This window comes from Sinohyriopsis cumingii, chromosome 5 (genome assembly GCF_028554795.1).
Source record: "Sinohyriopsis cumingii isolate HCF-2022 chromosome 5, ASM2855479v2, whole genome shotgun sequence".
In the NCBI taxonomy this organism is placed as follows: Eukaryota; Metazoa; Mollusca; class Bivalvia; order Unionida; family Unionidae; genus Sinohyriopsis; species Sinohyriopsis cumingii.
In genome coordinates, this window is record NC_142965.1 from 90019069 (window position 1) to 90046645 (window position 27577).

A 27577-nucleotide genomic window follows, 5' to 3' on the forward strand; every position below is an offset into this window, starting at 1 on the left:
GGGGTGGGGTGGACAGAATGTAGTGCCTTTGGAGAGAAAACGTATGTCTAGCAGTTCTACACTGCTGAGATGCATAGTGGAACTCCACAAATCCACCCTCGTGCTCAGGACTTAATAGACATGATGAATGATACTGACGCTAATAACAACTGCAAGGACAATAATAATGACAATACTGAAATATTCTTTTAAAAATTAATTTTGTATATGTTATTATAGGTCGGCGCACACGTAAACACAATTAATGTCTCATTTTCGTGTAGATTCTTTCCTCTAATTTTTGAGTGCTATTTTCGAAACGTTGTTTGCCTGAGAAACGACTAAGGCTGCTAAAGTCCTTTTATGTCGCTTTCCGCACCGGCGCTTTTCAATCAATTTACCTGTTGACTCATTTTGTTTTCCTACCCCAACGAGGAAGTATCCTGAAGAATAATCTTCCTAACTGACTGTAACACTATTTCAAAGCTTAGCGAGGAATTATAAGCTGAATTGCTTCTTCATGAAAGTGGACACGGAAACGAGATCAACTGTACGTTTTCATCTTTTATTGATGTAGCATATCATCTGGTTGAATCGCAATTTAGTTTTGATTTTGTTTGCCAATGTTCTCTTTGAGCACTCACCAATCATGTTGTTATGTTTGATTACACTTCAGATCTGAGAACACACTCCCTGAGGTGGTACACGACTAACATTCGTTGACTTTGCAGCTGGAAAGTTACCGGTAAATTCCGTTAAGAAAAATATTGGAGGTATGTATGATTACTTGTTGTTAGTAAAAGACAATGGATGGAGACTGTCCTATTTATGTTTTGATGAGTCATTTGTTTGTGTCATTTAATACACGTCTTAAATGCACGTCTGAGGTATGGGGAGATTTTATACTTGGTTACATTAAAATGACTCTTCATTCGGCTGAAATGAAAAAAAAAATTTTTTTATCCTTCATGATGCCATCATGTTGGAGACCATAGTTTGCAGTAATTATTGCAATATACACGCCAAAAATAATATTGTAGGTATTAATGGAGGTCTTTCCGTGGGTCGGAGGTTCATCACATGTTTTTTTTTCTGGGTTCTTCCTCCCCAAGTTATACTGGCCGCTTTCTCATAAATCCTCAAAACAACAACAACCAACACTCAACACTGACTTGTAAATGTATTTACTCAAAAAAGTGGACTCGAATCACAATGAATCGTTCCTTTACATTGCTTTTCAGTAAAGGAAGTGTTGAGTTTCCACGTAGACTGTGTGCAATTAATAAGGAGAAATAATCATACTACGTTATTTTATTACGTATAAACTTAATGCGTAGCAATTGCATTCTAAGGATAGAAAATGTTGACCTAACATTATTTTGAGATCCACCTATTTAGGAAAATGCTGACAGATATTATTGCACAATGTACTAGCATTTTTTGATCGACAGTGCATCTTAAAATGGTTATCACTGCCAAGATATTAGGTCTAAAATTCAAAAGGAAATGCTCTAACTGAAATAAAACAAATCGCTTGCATAAATAGAATACATGGCCATAAACTTAGATGACAAGAACTGGTTCAGAAAAGTACAGACCTCTGCTCTCCAAAAAAACTATTTTTAGAAATGGCAAGCTATACTTTATAGCCCGGTTTAGTGGTAGTTCGATTTAGGTGGTAAATTCGTGCAAAAAAATTAATACATTTTTAATATTTAACACGGAGGGCTAGAAATTAATGCTAATTTGCTATGACATAGTGACTTCGCAGACGGATCAGCAAAATCCAGCCACAAGTAACCCGTCGGAGTAATGAAAAGTTCCCAGATCACTATCAAAAGAGTTCAGAGGTTGTAAGAGTCGGCAGTTCCTTTAAAGTTTAACTTAACGGTTTATTGTGTTGATTGAGTACGTACCGATATCCTGTACTTGACGTGGTACGGTAAATGCCGGCGATCTAATGAACTGGCGCTTAACTACTCATCCACTCGTCATGTAAATTAAATTATATCCGTCTTCGTGCTCGTGGAACGAGCCTGGTGTACTGCCCACCACCCTCCGCAATCACTGATTTAATTAATGATGATAAAAGGTCAACAATGATATGGTCTCAAGCTAATATTGACCAATCGGAATATGTCACATTAGCCGAATCAACGAATAATCCCGAGTTATTCCAAACAATGTATTTTAATATTAATATCGTTGTTGATGAACATTCAGTACATCGCGTGGTGATGATTGTCAACGTGTGGAGGTATTTGCGAGTTGTACAGAAGCCACAGAAGGGACAGTTTTACCTGGCTCATAAACGAGTATATAATAATAATAATAATAATAATAATAATAATAATAATAATAATAATAATAATGATAATAATAATAATAGTAATAATAATAATAATAATAATAATAATGACTTAGTACAGCATCTAATCTTTAGAACTTCTAAGAGCTTTACAATATTAGATAACTCACAAAAACAAACAAAGACATGATTACAGAAACAAACAATGAAATTACCAAACAAAGTTTGCTGACAACAACTTTAAGGAATTAAACATGATAGAGTAGATTGAAATTTAAATCCTGTAAAAATTCAAACATAGGGAAAATATTTGGAACTATGAATTTTAATTTCACTGTAATTTCAACTTAAGGGATTTTTATGAAAGGAGGATTACAAAAAAATTAGATAATGATTCATTTGCAAATCCAGTGTTTTGTTTCTGATTTCAGCCACAACATTTTATAAGGTTTTGTTTCATTCGAACTATAATATATGGGTTATTAATTTTCTGTGTACTTTTATTTTTCAATCAGCGTTCACAGTTTGACCATCCTTGCAAACGACATTAACCACTCAATGATTAAAATGTACGGGAGATACAGAAGGAGAGAAAAAGAGTGAATGTAATTTTAACTGATTGGTCTTGCAGATCTTTTAAACATCTGAGTATTGGTGTGTGTGTGTGTGTGTGTGTGTGTGTGTGTGTGTGTGTACCTGTGGGAGAGGGAGACAACTATTTTGAAAACAATAAATTATAGGTACACATCTCAAGTATGTACTTACGTTTTGCCGTACTGTCCAGCCGCTGTATTAGGGCTTTATACATGTTTATAAGACTGAGAAGCAGAGAACTTGAAAACGTTCTTTTGGTGACTTTGTGCCCTTTGTACCCTTTTTCGTCTGCACTTATTTGACCCTCTTCCTAAAAACTATTTTACAGCTAAGGAAATGTTTTCAGATATATTGCTGACTGTGATTCAGAAACTTTTGCGCACACTGCTGTTCCAAACGTTTCTCAAATCAGTTCATAGGAAATATCATGCAATCAATAAGTGATATAGAATAGATTCTCAGAAAAGTTTTAACTTACTTATGTCGTTTTGTACACTATTCACATATATTTTAATTCTTACATGTTTCTGTTTTGATTTTAGACTCAAATTGTACGAAACAATTTGAACGTTCGTATAATAAAACAGCTTCGAGGTACAGCGTATGTTTGTACAAAAAATACTACTGTCATTTACGTGTACGGAGAATTGAAGTGTATGAAATATTAAATGGATGTTAGTGGAGATGTCCTTGAAATCAAGTTTATCAATTTTGAAAATTATTGATTTTAAGACAAATCCCTCTAGTGGAAGATAAAAAAAAAAACTCTCATATCCAGAAGTCAAGAAAATAAAGATAAAATTTAAATGAAACGAAAAATAGTAATACGTATACATGTAGTAAATAAAATTTATGATAACACAATTTCTGATAACCTTGAACTCAATGATTTTATGCCCACTTATTGACACTGTCTTTCTCACCTGGAGTGACGCACTCCCAGTATCAAAGACCTGCAGAGAGCCATGTAATTTTGACGATATCAATAATGCTATGAAGGGCTGGAGAGCAAAATGTAGAGCAAAATGTATATGCCTGATTTAAAAATTCTCTCATCAGGGAATTTAGCTTTCGCCATATTTTACATACACTGATGTCTGCTGCCATACTTATTTCCTGTGCTGATGTCTGCAAATTGTTTATGTCGGTACAATCTTTGCAGATTAGATCTTAGATTACCCAGTATATAAAATGATAATATACACAAGGTATTATATATATATATATATATATATATATATATATATATATATATATATATATATATATATATATATATATATAACGAAGCAGAACCGAAAGTTCTAGCCCTGGATTCTACAGGAGAATGCTTGACAATACCATGAAAATAAATATTTTCGGAGATATATATATATATATATATATATATATATATATATATATATATATATATATATATATATATATATATATATATATATATATATATATATATATATAATTGTCCAGATGACAATATGTACAGCCCATAATACATTATATACAGTTTATCGCACAGCATACACTATGTACAGTTTTTTTTACACAGAATGCAATATATACAGGTTAAAGCAATATTAAACACAATACGTTCTTTATTTACCCTTCATTTTTCTACATTAAATCCAGTGCATTAGTTGTAAGTTCAGATGCACCAGAAGTTCCTTTTGTTGGGCACAAACCTGGACATAATATGCATCAGTTCAGTTTGAATGAAATGATTGCTGAAACATTCTATATGAAATTCTTATTCTTTCAGAAAATAGTAGCCTAAGCATGTCATTTTTAAAAAAGTCGACCAGCAACGAAAAGGAGAAGTCCATGGATATATCAGGACCATTTTTGGTTAAACACAACTGCCACGTTGGGTTTACTGCCATAGATGGGGAATTTGTGGGACTATCACCAGCATGGTCATCTCTATTGCAGGGATCACAGATCTCGTGAGTAACCAAGAAAAAAGTCAAACAGTGGTCTCTTGTGATACTTTATATTGGTACGAGATGATTGCAAGGTTAGATATCAGTTGGAAGAGTATGAGTTGACTGTAAGATACAATTATGACGTCATGAGATGCAATGGTAGTGGTAAAACGCACTATTAGCCAGAAATATACCCCTTTGGACAATATTTAACATTAAACGCATGCATCACCCGCAGCAATAGTAACGACGGCTATCTTAACATAATGTGAAAGAATTAAACTTGCCGTAAGTGTGATTCTTATTTAAAAAATATGTTAAAAATAAAGATAAATGTTTTTATTGTTCTTCAGACGTTCATCATAGGATCACAAAATCAACATAAATGTCTATATATCTCAAACAAAATATGACTATTTAATTATAATAAGTGAAGAAATCTTAATAAAATTCTTGCTTTATTCTGTTTTTATTCATGCGCTAAATTTAGATCCAACTTAAGAGATGTATGAGTAAGTGTAAACTCTTGGAAGGACTACTTCATGTCCTTGTTGCAAAGTTTAGAGATATTTAAAAAACTAAGGCTTTGGCGTTTACAATAATTTCGAACTTACATATATATGACAAATTATACTGAATCCAATCTTCTTTGCTTGGTTACTGACACACAAAATGCAATGGATAGTTTATCTATTTTTCAAATATCTTGACATAATTAAGTTTGCCAAAAAAAACCCCGTCTTTTTTAATATGCATGAAAAGTTGACTATATACCTTAAGGATGATTGCACTATTGATTCGTGGTAGTAACACAAAAGCGTGAAATAATTTTAAAACAGGAAGGTTGCAGAATTTGCATCTCTGAAAAAAAGAATGTTGGAATGAAGACAAAGGTGAATACTTTCGCAATCCTTTTGGATTATAAATATTTAGATAAAATACGACAACAATTTATAAGTAAGGAGTATGTAAAAATGTCAATACATACACATTTAGCGATGATAACATATAGATAATATGAAATAACATGAAATACATTTTAAAAACTGATAATTAAATGAATCTGCTCACATATAAACTCAGAATAGTTATGTATATTACCGTTTCAATCATGGTTGTCACGCATTTCTTTAGCCTTACCTTTTCTATCCGCTATACTGTCATCATTAAGCCTTTGTATCTTTACTGATTATGTTACATTTCTTCTCTTAGTTGACATTGAGGTTCAGTGTAGTTCTCTTTTGTTACAGGTGTTCTATTGTCTGTGTGTTTTACCTGTGTATCTGATATAAAGTTTCGTAAAGTATCAGTAAGAATTCATTGTTTAAAAAATATGAGAAGAGTGGGAGAGGGAAATTATCTATTGTACGTGAGTGTTCCTTTTGTGTTCATTGTTCTATCTGTATTTGCATCAAAATATATTAGCTTATAGTCATTGGATTTTGATAATATGAGCTGATAAGCTAACACTGATCAAGCGTATTTTGGCAAAGCATTTTCTACCTGTCTTGACACAAGCAAAAAATGAATTGCACCGATACCGACTATGTCAATGCTTTAAATATAATCCAGCTTTAAAGTGAAATACCGTGAGGATTGGCTATGGGGGGGGGGGGGGAACGGGGGTGGGGCTAGGTGGAAAAAGAATGAGCTTTCTCACATACCCACCTTGTTCGAGCCCAGACTAACAAGCACAGACGGAGATGAGAGGTGGGAGTGGTCTGTAACCACTTAGCCACTCGAGCCCCCTCAATCTAGATGTGCGAAGATATTATTCTACTGACATTGGAAAGAGATGAGAATTCTCTATTACCTGTGTGACAGAACTCTAAGGTAAATAAGTTGTTTAAATTTTAGAAAAGAAGAGCAGCGCCAGAATCCTGACGCAGTCATCAATTCACTGAGGACATTCACCAAGAAAAAGAACCCATCCAAATATATCAAAATTGGCACTGATCTAATGGAATCTGATGATGATCTTGATGAAGATTTCGTGTCCTCCGGGAAATCGGCTCCATCAGTCGAAGAACCAGATCTTGACAGTGAGCTAGGATTGGGAAAGTCAAGTGAGACACCTGTCATAAACTGGCCAAAAAGTGAAGTAAGACCTTTTGTTTTTTAACTTTCTTTATGTTCCATAAAATCATCAAGGTCAATACTTTTAAAGAAGCTAATACATATTTTTAAATATAAGATATTTTGGTTCCACTCTCGGAAATCAAAGTGAGTTATTATAGCTATTGCACAGCGTACGCACATACAAAAACTTTTTACATCTGTACAGCCTTTCTACATCTCAATCATTCTTTCTTCCGATTCCGTTAAATGGGTTTCATTGCACCGACCCATGAGGACGGTGCTATTGGGGGTAACTTTGTACTTGCCACGACCCAATTTATACATCCCTGGTTATTTCTATTCATCTCAAGATATTTGCATGCTGTGTATATACTGTTATATCTTAAATCATACATCTTAGTATGGTCATGTATCTTGGTGACTACTGCACCCACATTGCAAAAGTAGGTCGCTGTGACCCATATTTCTTGCTCATCTTACTGATTATTTTTTAAGCACTGTTCATGCTAGAGTAATAAATCTGCACGTATATGATTGCATACATCTCTAATAATACCATATCCCAATAAGAAAAGAAGGTCATCTTGACGTACATTTTACATTTTACTGGCTTTGGTCAAATTTTTGTGTTTACCTCGTGATCACGAAATTTTATCATCTAGTATTATACAGTGTTATACAAAGAAGTATAAAACGTTGGAGAGGGATGCATCTTGGTGAGTAATATACCTCTGTCTAAAAGTTCATATTTATATTTCATGCCTACTGAATTTTGGCAGTGTTGGTCGAATTTCATACTAGATTTATTAAATGAATTTATACATCGCAGTTAGTACTACACACATAAAAAGGTAAATGTGGCCTAAATTTCACGTTTGTCTGGCTTAGCTTAAACGTTTGCAGTTTGTTTATGGTTTCGCATTGAGCTTATGGCCACATAGGTTTCTTGCATACAATATATATATATATATATATATATATATATATATATATATATATATATATATATATATATATATATATATATACTGTTCTCTCTGGAATCATAAAACTTCGCATTTGTGCATCTTGATGAACACTGCTCCCTCTTTGAATAAGTAGGTCATTATGGCTCATATTGTACACTTAAATGATTTGGGTCACATTTTGCTTGTGATATTTATTTATTTTAAATACAAAGTGCTGATAATAGTGTATACAGTATATTTGATTTGTTGGCTCATTATCACCTATAGTTCATCAATACTGTCCCTGTCTGAAGTTTCAGCTGAAACTGTATTCATGTAGTTAATTGGTATTAAATTATTTGTTTGCTATTTAGTAAGTGGCAACAACCAGCCCGAACAGTTGGCTATACTGACCATGGATAGTTTTTGTAAGGTTTGCCATCCATTTGTACAATACGGAAGCAAGGTTAAATGTTAACTATGCAAGATCGAACTAGTTCACAAAATAACCACGTGAAGCCTATTAAATCACCTGAAAAATCAAACTCCCATTCACAAGGTAATCATGAGGTCAAATTTCATCACACGAGTCACATTCTCGGTTTTATTCGGCTTCATTTGTTCTCATGTTTTATAATTAAATATATCCCCTTTTAATTTGACATAAAAAAATCAGTCATTCTCTGTCCTAAGAAGCATCCATTCATTACTATGATGCACTAATCATTTTTTTCATACATAGGTGGACTGGTTGCATTTGATCTGATTCAACCTAGTAACCAAATTTAGTTTCAGCAAGCAACGTAAGGAAGTCAAATGAGTTCAATTTTCAGTTGAGGAATTCTTTTTTTGTCACAGTTACGTAAGCATGGTGGGAGGCCGGTACCACTGTTAAGATGGAATCAGCAACAGTGACAACTTCAAATAAATAATAAAAATATTAGTTGTTAAAACACTGGCAATTCAGATATAAATCTCTATATCTATTTATGGATGGAAGTGGGGCACCACGTTCAAATAAAACACTCGTGTTCATTCCTTCCTTATCTAAGAGTTTTGTAAATATTTTTTGGGGTGTAAAAGTATGAAAGTATAATAATATATGCATGTTTGCGAAGTTAAAATATTTGCTCGCACATAAAGTAAGGCATTTGACTCCACTGATTTATCAGTCCTGTTCATCATCATCTTTCTTTTTGAATGGCCCTGCCAAAATCGTTAGAGGAGATCCTTATCATATCATCCTCTCCCATCCATCGTTTCACCAATTTTGATTCTGCTACATACTTTTTGAAGAACTTTATTGATTGAAATCAAACATCGTATTATGCTTGCTGTAAAAAATACTAGGTCGAGTTAGACGTTTTAGGCTAATTGCATTTTCGCTTGTGTTATGGTTATTATTTTACTTAGAATATTGATTTGGCAACTTAAGCCAAGCTTTCTGCTACTACGATATGTTGGCTGGGGCCTCGTGTTCAGTTTTGCTTGTATTCCTGTACATTTTTAAACCTTTAAATCCATATATGACATCTCATATTAAACAGGTTATTAAGAACAAGAATGAAGTTGATATGGTCACTAAAGGTGCATGTAAAATAAGAGGCTACGATGACCCAAATCCAGAGATAAGTTCACAACGCCGACAGAAACCACATACGAAACTTATGTCAGATGAGGACTTTAGTGAAAAACTACGTAAGTTACCTGTCCAAATTCGTATCTGGAATACAATTCTTCTTACGAGATGATGGGGTACAATGTGCAGAATCATTCTCCATTCAGGTACAGCTAGTAATCATTAGTCAGCACAACCCAAATTTGTAATATGTGAACTTCATTGTCGCATACTGTTGGAGTACCACCAAACTACGATCTTCCTGTTGTGAAGCCCTTGTTGCAATTTCATGTTTGTAAACGGCTTTAAATGTATTACAGATTTAGTGAAATACAGACAGTCATCCACAAATTATCTGATGGGTAGATAGAAATTGGCAAATCCACATGCACATCTTATCTAAAAGACTTGTCATTAGCTATTTCCTTATTTGACATTCAAATGGAAAACTGACCTACTGCAAGCTGTCAGTGTGTTTAAAACTTTGCATTGGAATAACAATAATGTTTATACATGTTTACGATTATTATATACCATGACTGTGTTCTAGCATACAGTAGGTGCTGATAGAGTAATATTAACCAGTATCGTCAAGCAGCATATATTGTCAATAATTATGTGCAACACCGCCAAGCCTTCTCTATTCATTTGCATCGTGAATGTATTCTATTTTGATATTTGTAATTTATCATCACGTTTAGAGGTCTGACAAATAAATCAGAGTATACAATAAACGGGTCATTGTTTGTGTACTGTCTCGTGCTTTGGATGGATGAGTTCGTTTATGGGTTTTCGACTAGCAAGCTTGTAGGCCACTTCCAAGACTGCTTGACCACGGGAGATATTAGACAGTTCATGTGAAATAACCAATGATTACGCCTACCATGACAGGTAGAATATTTTCAATATATTGCTGTTTTAATAGCAGCAATACAGAACCTGTCGTGGGCCTCGCATGCTCATGCACCGAAAAGACTGCATCTTTTTCAAGGACCCCATTTTGATGGACTTATGTCAAAACTTGTGACCAGAGAATAATTTCTTATTGCTGCTACTTCACGGTCGTGCGGTCTTCCTTTAACAAATACCATATTTCGGGTGTCACATTTACATTTTGCATGAGTGTAACTCCCGCTCCCTTTCGGAAAATTATTCTTTAACTGACTTCGTTGGGAACCATCTTGTATCCCACTATATTCATTATCAATTACAATTTGTTCCGGATAAATGTTTTGTATTAAGGGAAATAACATAGCAGAGGCCCTGCTCGAACATAGCAGGGATTACGTATTCAGTTTCTTCATCAATTGTCTAAATACCAAATTATGTGATATTTCACCTTGGTGTGTTGATATTTGTTCTTCTGATTCGCGTTGCATTGTTGGAGTGAATGTGTGCGCATGTGCGTAATTGATCCGTATAAAAGGTTAAACGATTGAACGTCTTACTTTACTATACAGAAAGGACGGAAGAGTTTCCTTTTATATCTTGCACATGCACTGGGGTGCATAAATAGTACACATCGTGTAACAACATTTGAATTCACGTGTGACATTTCATAACCTAATATCATTATTCATTGGGTTTATAATATAGGGAACTTTTATTTCAGAACACAATATCGGAACAGTCTGTGGCGGAATTGTGGCCACAAAGCTGCATTGCGACGATTACCCCAGAGTGCATAACTTGTTCAACGTGCACACAGGAAAAAGCTGGTTCATGGTCAGCTGAAATCTGGAATATTGTCTATTCCACACGTACATACCGAAGGCGGAGGAAACATACCCCCTGTTCAGAATTGAGTTTCTCTCTTGCTCAGCCGCAGGGATATTACAACAAGATGATAAGTTCCTTATGTAAGAATAGCTATCACGTGTCATAGGAGTTTATAAGTCTAGTCTTATCGGAGACAATTGTGGTTTAAGATTTGAGAAGTACAACGCCTACCATCGGGTGGGGGGATGGTGGTGCGAGAAGCCGACGAGCTAGTCTCTCCTTCAGATTGCTTGATGTTATCTCCCATGAAGCAGGATAAGAATCCAGAGGCCTCAAATACTGAGTTGAGTAGCATGTCTCACCCTTAAGCGAGGGATGTGCTGCACCACTATCAGCACTTTTCTGGTAGCCTTTTGTGCCCTCTCGGGCGGAAGAAGCATAACCGCAATCGTCTCAATGTTGAATTGGACGAACAAGGTTCTGACATATCGATGTCGCAAGTATGTATTGACCGCTCACAGATCTTCTCGTACTAACTGCACTTTGCACTGGTCATCGTTCAGAAGCCTCTCTGTGCGGGTATAAGGCTTGGAACAAGTTCCCTCTTGTCCCAATCTACCGTCACATCCTATGTATAAAGGGGGTCTGCTCAACAGGTTCAGACTAGGGAAGGGTATTTCATCCTTCTCAAATGTCACTTTCAATCTTTACATAATGTGGATCATTCCACCTAAATTAGTCTCTGATGCCCCCCGTGGACTACTGATCCATGGACACAGGGTAGAGATGATTATGTGACTCGTGCACTGCCATACCTTCCTTGTCATGTGGGAGCAGCCAGGAAGGCTGAAGGTCCAGTATCATCTATACATTCCAGGAAATACAAGCGGCCTCGTCCTTTCAGTGAAACGTTTTTACACAGAACCACTGCTCACCATTATCTGCTATTGGGAGTGTTGCGGGGTGCTCCTGTGTTACCTGCGCCCTCGAGGGACGTAATGATGTACAGTCATTCCCCGGTTTTGGTATACTGGAAGACAATAATAAAATATATATCCTCACTAATTCCAATTAATTCAGTGTGAAAGCAGCTCGATTGAAGCCTCCTATCATGCCCACTAGTGTATCGCAAATGGATGCGATCTGGTCCTTTGTACATCGATTATTGACTGTTACCCGCAGACTTGTGCCGGATTAAGGAAATTTCTCGGAAATTCTCTTCTGGTCAAGACATTACCCGGTAATATGAGAGTGGTATGTTCCTTTCTCTATCTTGGGACCTATGGTGTCTGCCTCGAACTACAGTGTATAGGTCACGAAGTGGCATATTAAATGTCCAGAATTGAGCATTGCATTGTCTCAAGATTTTGTTTCAAAATGGAACCTCGATACGCCTTCCAATAAATATATCTAACAGAAAGAACTCTCATACTTACTATAGCTTCTCACGGACTTCTTCTCAACAACTTTATTCAGTAGCTGATATAGACCGCAGTGAATCAAACCGCATTACTTGAAGCTTTGGCCAAAACCTCCGGGCATGTGCTTTCTGTTTCAATCCGCATCGGACTCTGCCACATAGTAAAGACCTTCACAGAGTTGTTCCTTTGAAAGCCGAGACCCTCTTTCCCACTCATTGCTACCTTAAATTCCAAAGTTCAGAAAGGTCATCAGCACATATCCTTGACAACCGCTGCTGGTCAGCCCCAACCGGTCAGGAAGCGGGGGAATATTAATCGCTCTCAGAGACCATCAGCAAAGTTCTTTCAACAAATGCAGCCGCATCCAATTCGCATCCCCAATTTAAACCTCTTTCTCTTCGACAGTCGGGTTTAAGACGCCAAAAAGCTCCAAATAGTAAGTTTTCTAACCAGCCCTCTTTTCCTATGGAAGAAGGGGTGACAACCCTTTGGACTGAAACCCTCTCCCGCCATGCATTTTTCTCCCAAATGTTTCACTATGTGCTCGTCTAGGTCTCTTTTTAGAGGCTGAATGAAGCAAAACTGATGATGGCTGCATCCTTGCCATTATGAGCAAACGTAACAACCCATCTGTTACGTCTGCGCGTATCTTTTCACCAATACAGTCTGATGGTACTAAAGCAAGTGGTGCACACGGTTTAACAGAAAGGGGGAGGTAAGAGAATTCTGGGCAATCACTCTCCATTACCCTACACCAAGGATAGTGGAAAGCTTCAGTTCATAATCGATCTTTATCCTTTAAACCAGCATCTGCTGCAGGAACCTTAAAATACGCCTACTTTAATTATTTTAATTTAGTGAAAGGCTGTTTAATGCTTGCATTAAAAATCGTGGTATTTCAATGTTTATCAGATTGCAAGAAAAATACTGGTTTGAATAAAAATGTTAGCGTGATGATGTAGCAACTCGTCCATAGCAACTGTTCCAGAGCCTTAACTCCTTTTTCTTCAGGATGGCAAAACAGTAACAGAATATAAAGAGTTACATAAATTGTGTTTAAATTTATATGTTTGGATAAAGGTAAAAATATTTTCCTTCATATAAATTAGGATGTATCTAGGCAGAACATTAGAAACGGTTCATTATATTAAATTCTCGACTGTTAACGAGATGGACACATAACAAGAACAATGGAAGTTTATAGGGAATGGCATCAATTGTATATGTACCAACATAATGTCCCCCAGATACACTATTTATTCTGTAATAAAGTTATTCACTTAACTACTGTGTTATTTTGATTTATAAACCTATATATGTTCTAAAGATGCAATGATGTGATGGATCATAAAAATATAATGTCCATGACATTTGAATAAAGAAACTGTTACTGTTTTATTAAGCATATTTTCATGGTCTATTCCAGTACTGAAAATTTAGAGGGTAAATTATTATTTCCATTTTTCACTTCCAGTTGTGTATCATCCACTGAAGTACACCAAAATATATTGTGTGATTTCAAGGATTTACAGGTGAAATCGGACCCAAGCTACATTGTAATGTTTGGTAGCAGACCTTATTGATTTATGATGCATGTTGTTACCACCTGCAGTAAGGTCTTTATCGATATATACTGTTGTGTCCGCGAACGGGACAGGCAAAATTTTCTCTCCAGGAAGAGTTCAGAAAAACCTACATCTGTTCAGATGGTGAAAGGATATCTCACAGGCATATCTCCTTGAACTGCACTCAACATTAACATCCGAGTTCCCTGATATTGTTCGTGGTATGCTGTACCCTCCCATTGGCCCAATCATGGTCCAAGTTAATTGGTCAGTCTTCTGGTGAATCGGGTTGACATCACACTGTATAACATAACTAATATAATCATGATTTAAAGCCGTTATATACTGATATTTTAAACAATTGAGATTCTGAAGAGATGCTTTGCCTTATATCTTCTTTGACAGTACAATTATCCTATGCTTTTTTCATATTAGGTAAACTTGCCAGCCCAGGAGATGCTATGGAGAAATATGAGACAATAAAAGCAATTGGATCGGGGTAATTATCTTGTTTTCTTGCATCGGTATCATAGCCATAATGTAATTACTAATCTTCGTACAAGCCACAACATTTACACATTATAAATGAGCTTTCCATACACGGATGATTTTTTTCAGCAAGACTGTGTTCTGATCGTACATTTAAAGGCACAAATAGAGTAGCTGTGTGAAATAACATTATAATTGATTATCATGATCCATGAAGTAAACTAAAGTAAAATAGGCGAAATGGTTAAAGATACCACTGTAAGAGGGGCAGCAGCATCGGGGGGGGGGGGGGCATTATATATATATATATATATATATATATATATATATATATATATATATATATATATATATATATATATATGGGTGTGGTGAACTCGGTTAAGAGGTGTTTTTATTTATACAGACCTTGAAACATTTGTAATTATTGTCTACCCATTTTGAAACATAATTGAAATAATTAACGATAAGAGAATGCAGAATTAATGGAAATCAAATGATAAGTTATCTGTGTAAATCATTGAAGATCAAACAATTAAATGACAAACTATAAATGGTAAGCAATAAAACATAATTAATAAATATGAAGACAAAAATAATAAATGAGAATGATATTGAACGAAACTCCCACGAACATTCATACAAATATGATTATGTTTGTATATTATGTTTTCAGTCAAAATTAGGATTATTTAAAATTGAAACTGAATATGAACAAACCCTGATTTTATAACGAAATAAAATCATCTTATGTGTAACATGCAGCATTAACTCAATGCTACAACGGAGGATTTCCACTACTTTTCTTGTTTAGTTTATAATGCTAAACCACCCCGACCCAAATAATCTTGCCCTCTTTATTTGTCATACACAGCCAGGAGCTCTTTTTCATACACAAATATTTGCGCTACCGCTCCGGTGGCCTAGTAGTTAGAGCGTCCGCCTCGGATGAGGGAGGTTGTGGTTCTTTTCCTGGCCGAGTCATACCAAAGACTTACAAAAATGGTGCTAACAGCTACCTCACTTGGCGTTCAGCATTAAGAGATTAGTGTTAGGAATGGTCGGCCTCGTGTCAGGATAATGTGACTGGGGGGACATCATGATACATGTCTGTGGCATGATGCCCCAGTGCTAGACATCACTAGAAACTGACATACTGCAGACATCGTAGCGATATGACTGAAAAATTGTTAAAGCTGCGTTAAAAATCCATGTCTCACACACACACACACACACACACAAATATTTGCATATGCTATTGACTTAAATTTCGGAAGTGTCATGTCCTTTAAGACTGTTTTAACAGCTCAGTAGCACTAATACATAATCAATCCGAAATAAAAAATAATTCTTAAAGACTTTTTTTTATCAAATTTGTGTTGGTATTATTACATTAAAAGACAGCAAGATTAGAAGAATACAAAGTTATTTGTTTGTAAAATATCAGTAAACTATGTTGATTTTCATGGCAAGGAAACTGTATTAAACATTTATTACTGCGTGATTTCGAAATAAATGGTATGTTTATTAAGCACTGTTGTTTCAATCTTCAGAAGAATCAACGCTTGTGGATTATTTATCCCTTGTACAGCAGCCAAGACACACATCTGCATTTTGCACACATATCTGTAAATTTTGTGAACCATGGAAATATCAATTTAAGCATTGGAAATTTTATTACTAGAATAGAAAAGGGAATTTAAGATTGTGTTGAGAGAGAGAGAGAGAGAGAGAGAGAGAGAGAGATGCTCTTAGTACATGATTGTCAGAAAAAATATCTTGCACAGAGAGAGAGAGAGAGAGATGATATTAGTACATGATTGTCAGAAAAAATATCTTGCAAGTATTGCATATAAAAAAAAACAATGTTCATGTATGATATAACCCTTTTCGATAAAACTTGAGGCAGCATGTATTGTTGAATTTGCTTGAAAAAAACTGGGCTATCCTGTGAAAATTGTGTTTATTGTAAAGGCTTTAATCGCACTTCATCATAACCCTGGCCATATAGTATCACGTAAGCTTACGTATCCGAAAGCTAGTTTCATAAATTGGATTCCGGCACAAGTGTTCAGTTTTATAGCCTTAGAGCGCATAACTTTTGAAACAGACAAATTAGTCTGCATATTAGTATGCATATCTGTACTATGATAATTATTTTAATAAGTATAAGGGTCATTTAAGTAATTTCATTTCTAATGATGAAGTCGGATGAATGAATTTGCACTTTAGAGATAAGTCACATATAATGCGAACGTACTTTCATTCATAAGCTTCTTGGTTGAATCTAGGTAAAGATCATGTGATCCAACAAGAGCACTAGTTCTTGAGAATGGGGGTCATTGGTTTCCTATAAAGGAACCCGACCTAATTCAACGTTGACTGGAGTGAACCAAGCGACCCTTGTTTACTTAATAATTTTTGGCATAACTGGAACGATTAATTGAAATTACTGTATTTCCATTCTCCTTTAATTTTAATTTGATAATATAAGTGAAATATTATTGTTTGGATAATATTGCATGATATAATTAGCATTGAAAGGGGTAGTCTTTTAAAGGAATGTATTTATTTCATATAGTCATTTACTGGAACTATTGTGCTCTAACATTGATTCAATGGTATTTGGATTGGTAGCTGTGTGGAATTACTGTCAATCTTTCAAGGATATTTGGATTGATAGCTACATTGGAGTTACTGTGAATTCATTTAGAGACCTTTTATGATTTATAACAAATTGATTTTTCTGTACTTTTGACACATCAGTACATTACAAATATCATTAGGAATATTTTTCGAATGCATTTGAATTACTCGAAACTTTTGGAATTGATAGATGTTTTAGTACTTTTATGAATTCATTAACCATACTGTACATTTTTTGCTTTGTATTTTTAAGGAAAGAAATTTATATTTTCAATTATATAAAACTTTTTGTCTTTGCTATTTCATGTTACGAAGTTATGATCCAAGAATCGTAACAAGATGTTTGTTTATTAAAATGTACTTACTATAGGACTAAAGTTTTTAAGCATTGGCTTACAGTGATTACATTTTGTTCAATAAAGTTGGTTTACAGTGATTACATTTTGTTCAGTAAAGTTTCAAAAGATACACTGTTGCTGTTAGTTCTATGTTTATCAACTTTAAATGCGAATATTAATACAAACATCGCTTGAAAATATTTTATTATTTATTATTAACCTGAGCAAGTTCCTTTCCGTATAACACTGACAACGTTTCTGTTTGCGGATGTCACACATAAGGACCGAATAAAGGTTTCACATTTGTGAGAAACTAAGTTTTTCAAGTATAGTCTGTCTGCAAACTGTACAGACAAAGATCGGCCTTCCAAAATGCGCCGAAAAATCTGTGTTTGTGCATTTTATTAGGAAATACCTGTAAATAAAAAAACACTAGACCATGATATGCCGACACAATATGCAATAACAGATTGTGCTCTACATCAATTGCAACTGGATTTAACTTAAAAGCGAGTACATTCGATAATACAGTACAGTTGTAGTGCTGTATAATAGAATGGGATTCGTGTCTATACCCACCTTGATTGCAATAAACGTATTATGTTAGGGACAACATTTTAAAGAACTACTGTAATGAGGTAGCACAATTTTATTATGCCAGATTTGATTTCTCATTTAAAATGAAGAAGAGCACGTGTGTTAAGATTTAATCTTTCAAGAACGAAGCAAACGATAACGATAATAACGACAATAAGGATGGGTTTTGCTGATTATGATAATGAAGATAGACATGATCATGATAATGAAATTTGGGGTTATCAATTATTTATTCCTTTCTCACCTAATTGTAGGGCCTCTGGTAGTATAGTGACCGCAAAGCTTAGAGGCACACACACTGCTGCAATTGCAGCCATAAAGATAATAGACCTCACAAAACTACCCAAGAAGGAGCGTCTTATCACTGAGATTGAGGTCATGAAGACGCATAGACATGAGAATATTGTCAACTTCTTTGATTGCTACTTCCTGGAAGGGAAGCAGGAATTATGGATTGTCACTGAGTATCTTGATGGTGGCGCCCTTACCGATGTTGTCACCGAAACAGTCATGAAAGAAGGTCAGATTGCAGCAGTGACAAAGGAATGCCTGAAAGCTCTAGACTTCTTGCATAAGAGAGGCATTATTCATAGAGATGTAAAAAGTGATAGTGTGTTATTGGGAATGAATGGCACAGTTAAACTTACTGATTTCGGATTTTGTGCCACGTTATCCAGCGAACAGTCAAAAAGGCAGACCATGGTTGGAACTCCTTATTGGATGGCCCCAGAGGTAGTTTCAAGGTAAACAAAAACTACATTACATCTTAATCCCATTCCCTGCACCCTCTCAGTTTTGAAAGTGATACAAGGCGGTCATCATAGACATGTAAGAGGTGGAATACTGTTATAATTTTCAACTAAGTTCAAACTATCTAAATGTTAGTAAAATACTGTTGTAACTGGGTTTCTGCATTGAGGTACAGAAGTGCTATAGTTGTAATATTTGTCCATCACTGTCTCTCTGTACATTCATTCACATCCACATTGATCTGCAACTCTGACACATAATTGGATGCCATTTGATAGGTGAATTACTTACTGTGTCTAGATGTACCTTAAAAACAAAAGTCTTTTTAGGTCCAGTTTTGATGCTGCCCATTTCCCATAAACAATACGTCTGTACTAAAACAGATCCTTGTAACCGGCATAGTTCAGGAACCATCCAATACATTCAGATGCCGATTTATATGTTATATATATATATCTTTCTCAAGTCAATCTCCACTGCTGGAGATCGTTGTAACCTGCAAAGACCAGGAACCATTCAGCATTATTAAAGCTGTTGAAACCAGACTGCACAACACTCATAACTTCTCTCTGTTTCAGATAATTGAATTTTTTTTAGATAAGTGACGTTTTAAGAAAAGAATGTTCCAGTGTTATTTTCAGGATTGACACAACATTTTATTTTTTCCTTCAAATACGTTTCCCAGTAACATTATACTACTATATAAACCTACCACCTCCTGAATCCGGACCTAAAAAAACGACGAATTTTTAAACAAATTATATTTTATATAGACAATAGGCAATATATTGCACATTACCTCCCCCTTTCTACCACAAGCGTCAGATGTTTTAAGTCTTCGCTGACGTGTAATTAGAAACGCAGGAAATTATCTCCTGATATCCAAGCCAATATTCTAAATTTTGACAGCAACTACTGCCGATTCTGGAAGTATTTTGTTCTTTAATCAATAATTGAAAGCTTGTATACATTAATGCTATATTTTACAGTATTTTGGACGAATTTGCCATTTAAGGACTTAGTCTGTTAGACTAATAACTACTCCAAACGACGCACATTATATCGTTATTATAGTTCACGTACCATTTTAATATTTAATGTAGCAAGTTAGAAGCTGGTGTGTAGTTGCATATTAGAATGATATTTTAATTTAAATAATTGGTGAGTAATTGTATATTTGGATGAATTTGCCATTTACTGATTTAGTCCTTTAGATTCACTCTACCAAAGTGGCAATCAATATATCGTTACACATCTGTTTTTTGACGTGCGAACCAATGTTAAACTTTTTATAGCATATTATTCCATCCATACGTTCATACATGTTATGTCTGTCATGAGATGTTTGATAGCGTAACCGTTAAAAGAAACCACTCAACACAGACATATGAAAACTGATGTAGATGTAACTGACCTGGATAGATTTCAGGCCCTTGCAGTAACTATTAATACTTTTGCATATTTTGTAGCTTTTGCTGTATGATTGCGTACACATTTATAACTATTAATTATAAATCACTATGGGTAAGCAAATAAAATTATGGGACGATTGCTGTATTTATATGTAGGTAGAGTTTTGCTGAGATTTCAGGCCACAGCGACAGTTTTTCAGCATTTTGCATATCTTTGAACCTTGTGGACTAATGTTTTTTTGAGCAAACTTTATTGATGCAATTAAACAAAGATCACACGAGGGTGACAAATGAAATTCAGTACCTGATATAAACGCTAATAGCTCAAGTCAATCTGCAAGCAACATATACCCTTATCAACCGCCGCATAATGCAACAGCTAACCAGGGTCATTGTCCGTTTCACTAACTGCTCCTAACAACCTTCAAAAACCCAGACATTCCACCACATGCAACGGCCGATATGGCTATATGTAGTGCACCTGTGAACTCCATTTATAAGCTAGTATATACTAGATGCCAATTTTTTCTTATGTGCATGTATTTTTCCAGATTACATTCTCAGGGCAATATAACCACTAATTATGTGTTTAGTACAATAAAGTTGAAATAGACATGAAATTAGGTATACATGTTTGTACATGTGTGTGTAGGACAGGTAGAGATATTTATGCTAGCATACTATTAGCTCAAATTGCTCCAAGGTTTTGAATTTTTGGGAATTTGACTTTTTAGTCTGCTGGTGGATCAATCGTTCTCTACCAATACAAACTTTGTTCAATTTTTTATTAATTTATCCCTTCCATTGGACTACTTCCGACTACAATCTGATATTCTCGCCGACAGCATCAACCCATGTAGAAATAGGCTAAAATCTCAAATTTCCATTGGCTACAGCAACTGATGTAGCAGTTTGGTAGGACACCATGCTGGATTGTACCAGGCTAGGTACTCGTTTCTAGAAACAAAGGTAATCAATTATATCACTGTCTTGCTATACACCATAACTTTTCCAAATGTGAAAGGTACTTTGGTTTAGTACAAGATTTTTGGGATTTTGTCTTTGCTGGAAACAACAAATTTAGAGGCTCTTTAAAAAATAATCATTTCATGGCAATATTATTACTCCAATTTATTTATTAAGATACAGGCAGGAATTATATTTTTGGCACAACCTTGAAAACGGATGCTAATGACAAGAATTGAATAACCATGTGCTTTTCAGAAGAGATTAAGCAACGAAAATGGAAGATTTTATGATTATTGTAATTCCAGATGCATTTAGAGTGTTCTGTGAGCAAAATGTATTGCCACCAATCAAATAATGAGAAAAAGTTTCAAAAATCTCAACTTATGAAGCAATATTTAGATGTTTAATGCCATTGTGTCCCAGCTTAGAACGCGACTGGGTCAGAGAGGATTATTTGGGGCTTGGCAGACTCATTGTGACATGATGTAACCAGCTGTCATGGCCTCAGGACATATAAGAAATTAACTCTCTATGTTACATGGGTTGGCAGTGATTGTGCATTGAGCCCAGGACTACGAAAATGCTGGATCTGGGCTACCGCATATATCATTCATATAGCTCCACTGGCTACTGTATAATATCATGACTTATTATATAATCTGTTTAAAATGGAGACGAAACTATTTCAGAAAGGAGAATATGCACAGGTAGTTGGCCATAACAGAGAAATAAGGAACTCTTAAAAACTAAATTGTTATAATTTTAAGTGCTTACTTTGAGTCTCTGAATGTAATTTATGGCTATAGATTTTTTTTCTGGTCGCCCAACGTGTTTTTAAATTCTTTTCCTTGCAATCTTCCAGACTACTGCAGGATGCTACATTCCTTTTCAAATAGGTCTTGATGGTGCTACATTCTTTTTCTGGTAGTCACGTAGGCTACTGTTTTGTTGTTCTCTCTGGTAATCCAAAGGATAATATTTCATTTCATATTAACCCAGCAGGCGACGACTATTATTTTTGCGGTAGCTAAACAGACTACTAGGTTATTTTCTTGGTAGCTCTAAGCTCCTTGATTTGTTTTTCATGGTAACCCCACAGACTACTGTATTCCTTTCCTGGTATCCACACGTAAGCTGCTTGATTCTCTTCCCGGAAACCCATAAGTCTACAACCATTCATTGCATAGTAGCTCAGTAAGCTAATGCACACTGGTTCTTGGTAGCAAAACAGACTAGACTCTTATCCTGTTAACCGAGCATCTGATTTTCAAAATTTGTTAAACCCTCTTATGTAATACATTTACACATCTATTGCAGCAACAAAGTTCAGCAAACAAATGTCATATTATCATTCTGTTTAGTATCATATTCACTCAGATGAATCCCTGCTTCCATCAGTCCCAGTGGGACGGCCACTCTCTAATATTAATAGGTATAGTGTGTTAGGCTCAGTTGGTTTTACAGATCGTCGGACTTTTCATTGAAAACAGAACACTACTCAGTTAATTGAAGCCACGTTCATCCAAATCAGTGGTCTCAATAGGAAGTTCTAATTTATGCAGTATGATCTTGTTAAGAAGTTTCATTTAGTTGATATTTCTTGAAGAGTTATACCTCTTTACCTGCACTGTAGCATCTGCAACTAGGATTGCCTTAAAACTGTTTGATATTTTTTGCTCTGTAATTATACAATCTCACTGGTTTGTAAGTATATTCTGTAATTTGATGTACCATGTATACCTACTTATAAGTTGAGGCCAGTTTCAAAAAGCTGACACCCTGACCTGACATCGCATAATGCGACCGTATGGGTCTGTGTTATATTTTCTACTGATTACTCCGAACAAACAGTATAGATCAATTTTTGACTACGCGTTATGCGACGACATATTTAATTTTCTGCAGCTGGACACAACCTTGAAGCGAGTATATACGCTATATTGCAACATGTGTTCCGTGTTCTCCGTATTTATTTGTTGCTAACCTTTACTGCTGTGTCACTTTCATTGTACTTTCTGTGATATAGGTTACAAAATGTGTCTAATTTCTGATTTTGCTCCACCAAAACGAAAATAATTATCATTCATACAAGCGAAGTGAAAAAAGTCCTTTGGGTCAGGTATAAGTAATTCGGTTTTGACGTAAAAGAAAAAGCAGGCAAAGGTAAACTAACTGGAGAATCCATCAGAAGTCACAGGAATGTTGCAGTAGATTTTGGATGATTTTCTGAATATGTACAGACCTTAGATACTCTTCGTTCTACAGTAGAGAACGTGTACCCGTGTCTTATATTAACAATATTTTTTAAACTTTTGTTTGTCAGGAAGCAGTATGGAAAGAAGGTAGACATTTGGAGTCTTGGAATAATGATCATCGAAATGCTTGAAGGAGAACCTCCATACCTGAATGAGACACCACTAAAAGCAATATACAAGATTGCCACAAAAGGAAAACCAGAGATTACAAATTTTCACAAGCTATCGCCAGAGCTGCAGGATTTTTTAAATAAATGCTTAGAGGTGGATGTAAATACCAGAGCGGACGCGTTAGAACTTCTGAAGCATCCATTCCTGGATAAGGCAATGCCACTGACAACTCTAAGACCGTTTATAATTGCAGCAAAGGTGTCAACCGACACTAATTCTACGCCGTTCAAAGTTACTGAATAACAAGATAACCAATTTTCTTTGGCTTATTTTTATCAAACATATTTGTATGTATACGGATATTGTAAGGTTAATAGAAATGATTTTAAAAACGTGCATTGACTATCAAATATTTAAATATAGCGTGTAACTAAGTGAACTTGACTGGAATGCAGTTGTACATGTAAATACTCGTACAGCAGAGTTAGTTAAAATGACTTCAAAAGTATTTTTTCAGTGTGAAATTTGATTCTGTATCAGTTTGACGTGCAAAAGGTAGTTATTCAAATCATAAACATCTACATTCAACGCAATCACATATCAATGTACCGACTTGAAATATTCATTACACCGTATATAAACAGTGACAGGGCCCATTATAATGTCTTTTCGTTATTCACTAAGCATATTAGCATATTTTCGTACAATCTTAACTGATGCTAACACGTATACAAACTAAATGTTGTAAACTTTGAATTGTTATAACGCAGATTGTTTAAACAAATAATGGAACAGATTATTAATGGATTTTGTTTTATCAATAAGTATGATCTGTGTTTTCAGTATATTTTAAACGTACCCCTGTAAAAAGCAGGATAATAAATAGGTCAGTATAGAGTCAGTCCCTACCAGGGACTCTTTCTCAAATATGCTACCGTAGAAACAGGATAGCAGCTTACACGAGAAAGGCTTGTTATGAGAAAAGACAGACAATGACTTGAACTCGGCACACACAGAACAAACAACACGTAATACCTCTAATATCAGTCTCTTCGATTCTTTGTCAGTGGAATTTCCTTACCCAGTATGAAGCTCCAGATGGCTGCATGGTGCAAGTCAGTCGCCATTACAGATCACTTACATCTTACATCTGTCAGAATGCATTCGAGTCACAACTCAGTCACATCTGTCAGAATGCATTCGAGTCACAACTCAGTCACATCTGTCAGAATGCATTCGAGTCACAACTCAGTAACATCTGTCAGCATGCATTCGAGTCACAACTCAGTCACATCTGTCAGAATGCATTCGAGTCACAACTCAGTCACATCTGTCAGCATGCATTCGAGTCACAACTCAGTCACATCTGTCAGCATGCATTCGAGTCACAACTCAGTCAGCTTAGGTATGTGAGAAAACTTGCCCCTTGTTCATTGGTAATTCCAGGTTTCTTCTTCCAAGAAATATTCTAGCCACCATGCATAAAGTTATATGTTCTAAACAATGGCAACAACCCCACAAAACATGAAGTCTATCGTCTTAAAAGATAATGGCGGTCAGATTGGGGTCCGCGACATTGACGTTATCAGTCTCGTTCTTATGCTGTATACAATTCTTCTCTCGCAGAGCTGACGTGTTTGTTGCTGGAACGTTTCTTTCCCAAGCAGCTATATATAGAACTGACTCGTGATCACTTAGGATACTGAAAAGATAACTATCTCATTGAACTTGACCGATGCCAATTGGTTGATCATTAGGATTCAAATCACCTTGAACCAATACAAAAATGTCAAATTTTTGTATTGAAGCAAAACTCAGTGGGCATTATTAAATCGAAGGCAAGGTTGCAACTTCTTCAACCAAATAGAAAACAAAAGACTTAATTATAAAACGTCTACTTCAGTAAATATTTTACTTGATCTATATAGGAAGTGACATAACTTACAACAGTCCTGAATATGCATCTATCATACATTTAGGCGCAAAACTCCTTAAGTAAGTCATGTATACTAAATGGGGACAATCGGCCGACTATTCCTTAAGAACGGTCAATGTGCGGTCAAAGCCTTTTGTGTAGTATAGTTTTAGTGGGGACAATCGACCAATCATTCCTTGTAAAGGGTACATGTGCGGTCAACGCCTTTTGTGTAGTATAGTTTTACTAGATGCTCCGAAAGAAAACATACAAAGAATCCTATAGAAATATGCTACGTGCTGGGGACCTGCGAGGATGGAAACTCGTGCGTTCGGGTATCTAATTGCTGAAACAGGATTCGGGCTTTAGGGTTAACGGAAAGACGTAAACAGTGTTGCAGTTAGGATTTCAAATGCCATGGGTACTGACCATGGCACCTTGACTCCATCTTGCATTCTTACATTTGACATCCTCTGTCAAGATATTGGCATTTAGTGTGAGAAAAGATCTCATATAGCAGCCAATACAAAAGACACAAATAAGTAACTTTTATTCAAAACAATATATTACTCAACTAAAACTACTCAAGAAACAAAATCTGAATAAAAGCTATTGTAGCTAATTAATTTTGAATGTATAATAGATATATCAAATGCTGACCTTTCTGTTGACCAGCAGATTCTCTCTTGAGATATAGAAAGCAAGGACAATAATAAGGTCAGAACACTACCACGAGAGCATATCAGTGTCAAATATGACAACGTTCTGATATCTAGTATTACATGGTCCAACAATAGCAACAAAGACATCTCAAATAACGTTTTTGCTTTCAACTAGAATGATTGCAAAAATCAGACATGCAGAATGTGTAAATATAAATAAATGGGTAAATATTTGACCAGTTATAGACCATATCAAGTTTTACAGCATTAAGTCGTGTTAACATGTACAGAATTGTTGCTTTTGTCACATATACTATCACATGTATATTGGTGCTTTCCTGCCCACATTACTTTCTGCAATTATATAGACACAATGGTACTAACCAAATTATTCAATATCTTTTATAATTTAGTTCCTTTAATTTATGTAAGATGGAACTAAAAACAGACTATGTTAAAAATGCAATAAATAAAAACGAGATAAAACTTAACAAATTGGCTTATACTTTGACCATTAGTGGGTTGCCCTATATTCATATCTCGAATTAAATATGTTTATTTTTCTTTGAAGAAAAGAACCAAATAAAACCTGTACAAACGATGAACCTGAAATGTCATTTTATTCTTTTTTATAATTAATAATGAAAATATACCGCCTACTTTCTTGTTTCTCAATGTATTGTATATTTTAAGTACCTTTTAAGGCATGTTTGTGCTGAAGACTGTAATAAATATACCACATGATTCCCGTTTGTGTTCTTGTTCTATATTTTCTTGATCTATTCCCTCGTGACATTCGAATATCTGTCGACCAAGAACCAAACATAGAATACTATCAAAGTGTTAATCATGTCTGACAATTTCCTGACTCTAATATCATCTTAGTTCCAATGTAAATTTTTGAAAATATCAAAACTACAAAATTGTAGAAAACTGTAATATAGGTTTAGTTTGTGTAGTCCCTTTCCTACAACATATTAGTGTATAGAAAATTTTATTACAGCTGGTGCTTAATTTGATTGTTTATTACATATTCGTCCTGTCAGTTTCATAGAAGAATCACTGTATGATACCTCCTCATATTTGTTGAAGACAGCCCATAAATCCACAAACATTGAGGGATAGTCCATGGTTTTGTACATAGGAGTCCTTGGGAGAATATAATTTGCAGCAATGCACATAATGCAGCTTATTTGTGATTTTTTAAGGCCTGAAATAATTTATAAACAATTGCATTTCACAATTTGCCACTGTCTAAATGAATGAATTTTAATGTTTGGA

At 35.2% G+C, this 27577-nt stretch overlaps 1 protein-coding gene across 2 annotated transcripts; it reads left to right on the forward strand.

The window, feature by feature from the left end:
* Positions 1-376: 376 nt before the first annotated feature.
* Positions 377-27044, forward strand: LOC149799723 (serine/threonine-protein kinase PAK 1-like). 2 transcript variants are annotated; one of them, XM_089959094.1, is made up of 8 exons: positions 377-529; positions 656-752; positions 4641-4824; positions 6661-6904; positions 9377-9527; positions 14588-14651; positions 18477-18965; positions 23677-27044. In XM_089959094.1, exons 3-8 carry the CDS (start codon positions 4658-4660, stop codon positions 24020-24022), a joined length of 1461 nt encoding a protein of 486 aa, XP_089815220.1. In that variant the 5' UTR covers positions 377-529; positions 656-752; positions 4641-4657; the 3' UTR covers positions 24023-27044. The 2 variants fall into 2 exon arrangements, with proteins under 2 accessions (XP_089815220.1, XP_089815221.1); XM_089959095.1 differs by having other exon boundaries at positions 656-724.
* The last annotated feature ends 533 nt before the right edge of the window (positions 27045-27577 follow it).

Excerpts from the sequence above, each read along its gene's own strand:
- LOC149799723 (XM_089959094.1), top strand. The coding sequence starts at position 4,658 with ATGTCATTTTTAAAAAAGTCGACCAGCAACGAAAAGGAGAAGTCCATG. Across the intron at positions 6,905-9,376 it reads TAAACTGGCCAAAAAGTGAA|GTTATTAAGAACAAGAATGA; the intron begins GTAAGACCTTTT and ends CATATTAAACAG. Across the intron at positions 18,966-23,676 it reads GCCCCAGAGGTAGTTTCAAG|GAAGCAGTATGGAAAGAAGG; the intron begins GTAAACAAAAAC and ends TTTGTTTGTCAG.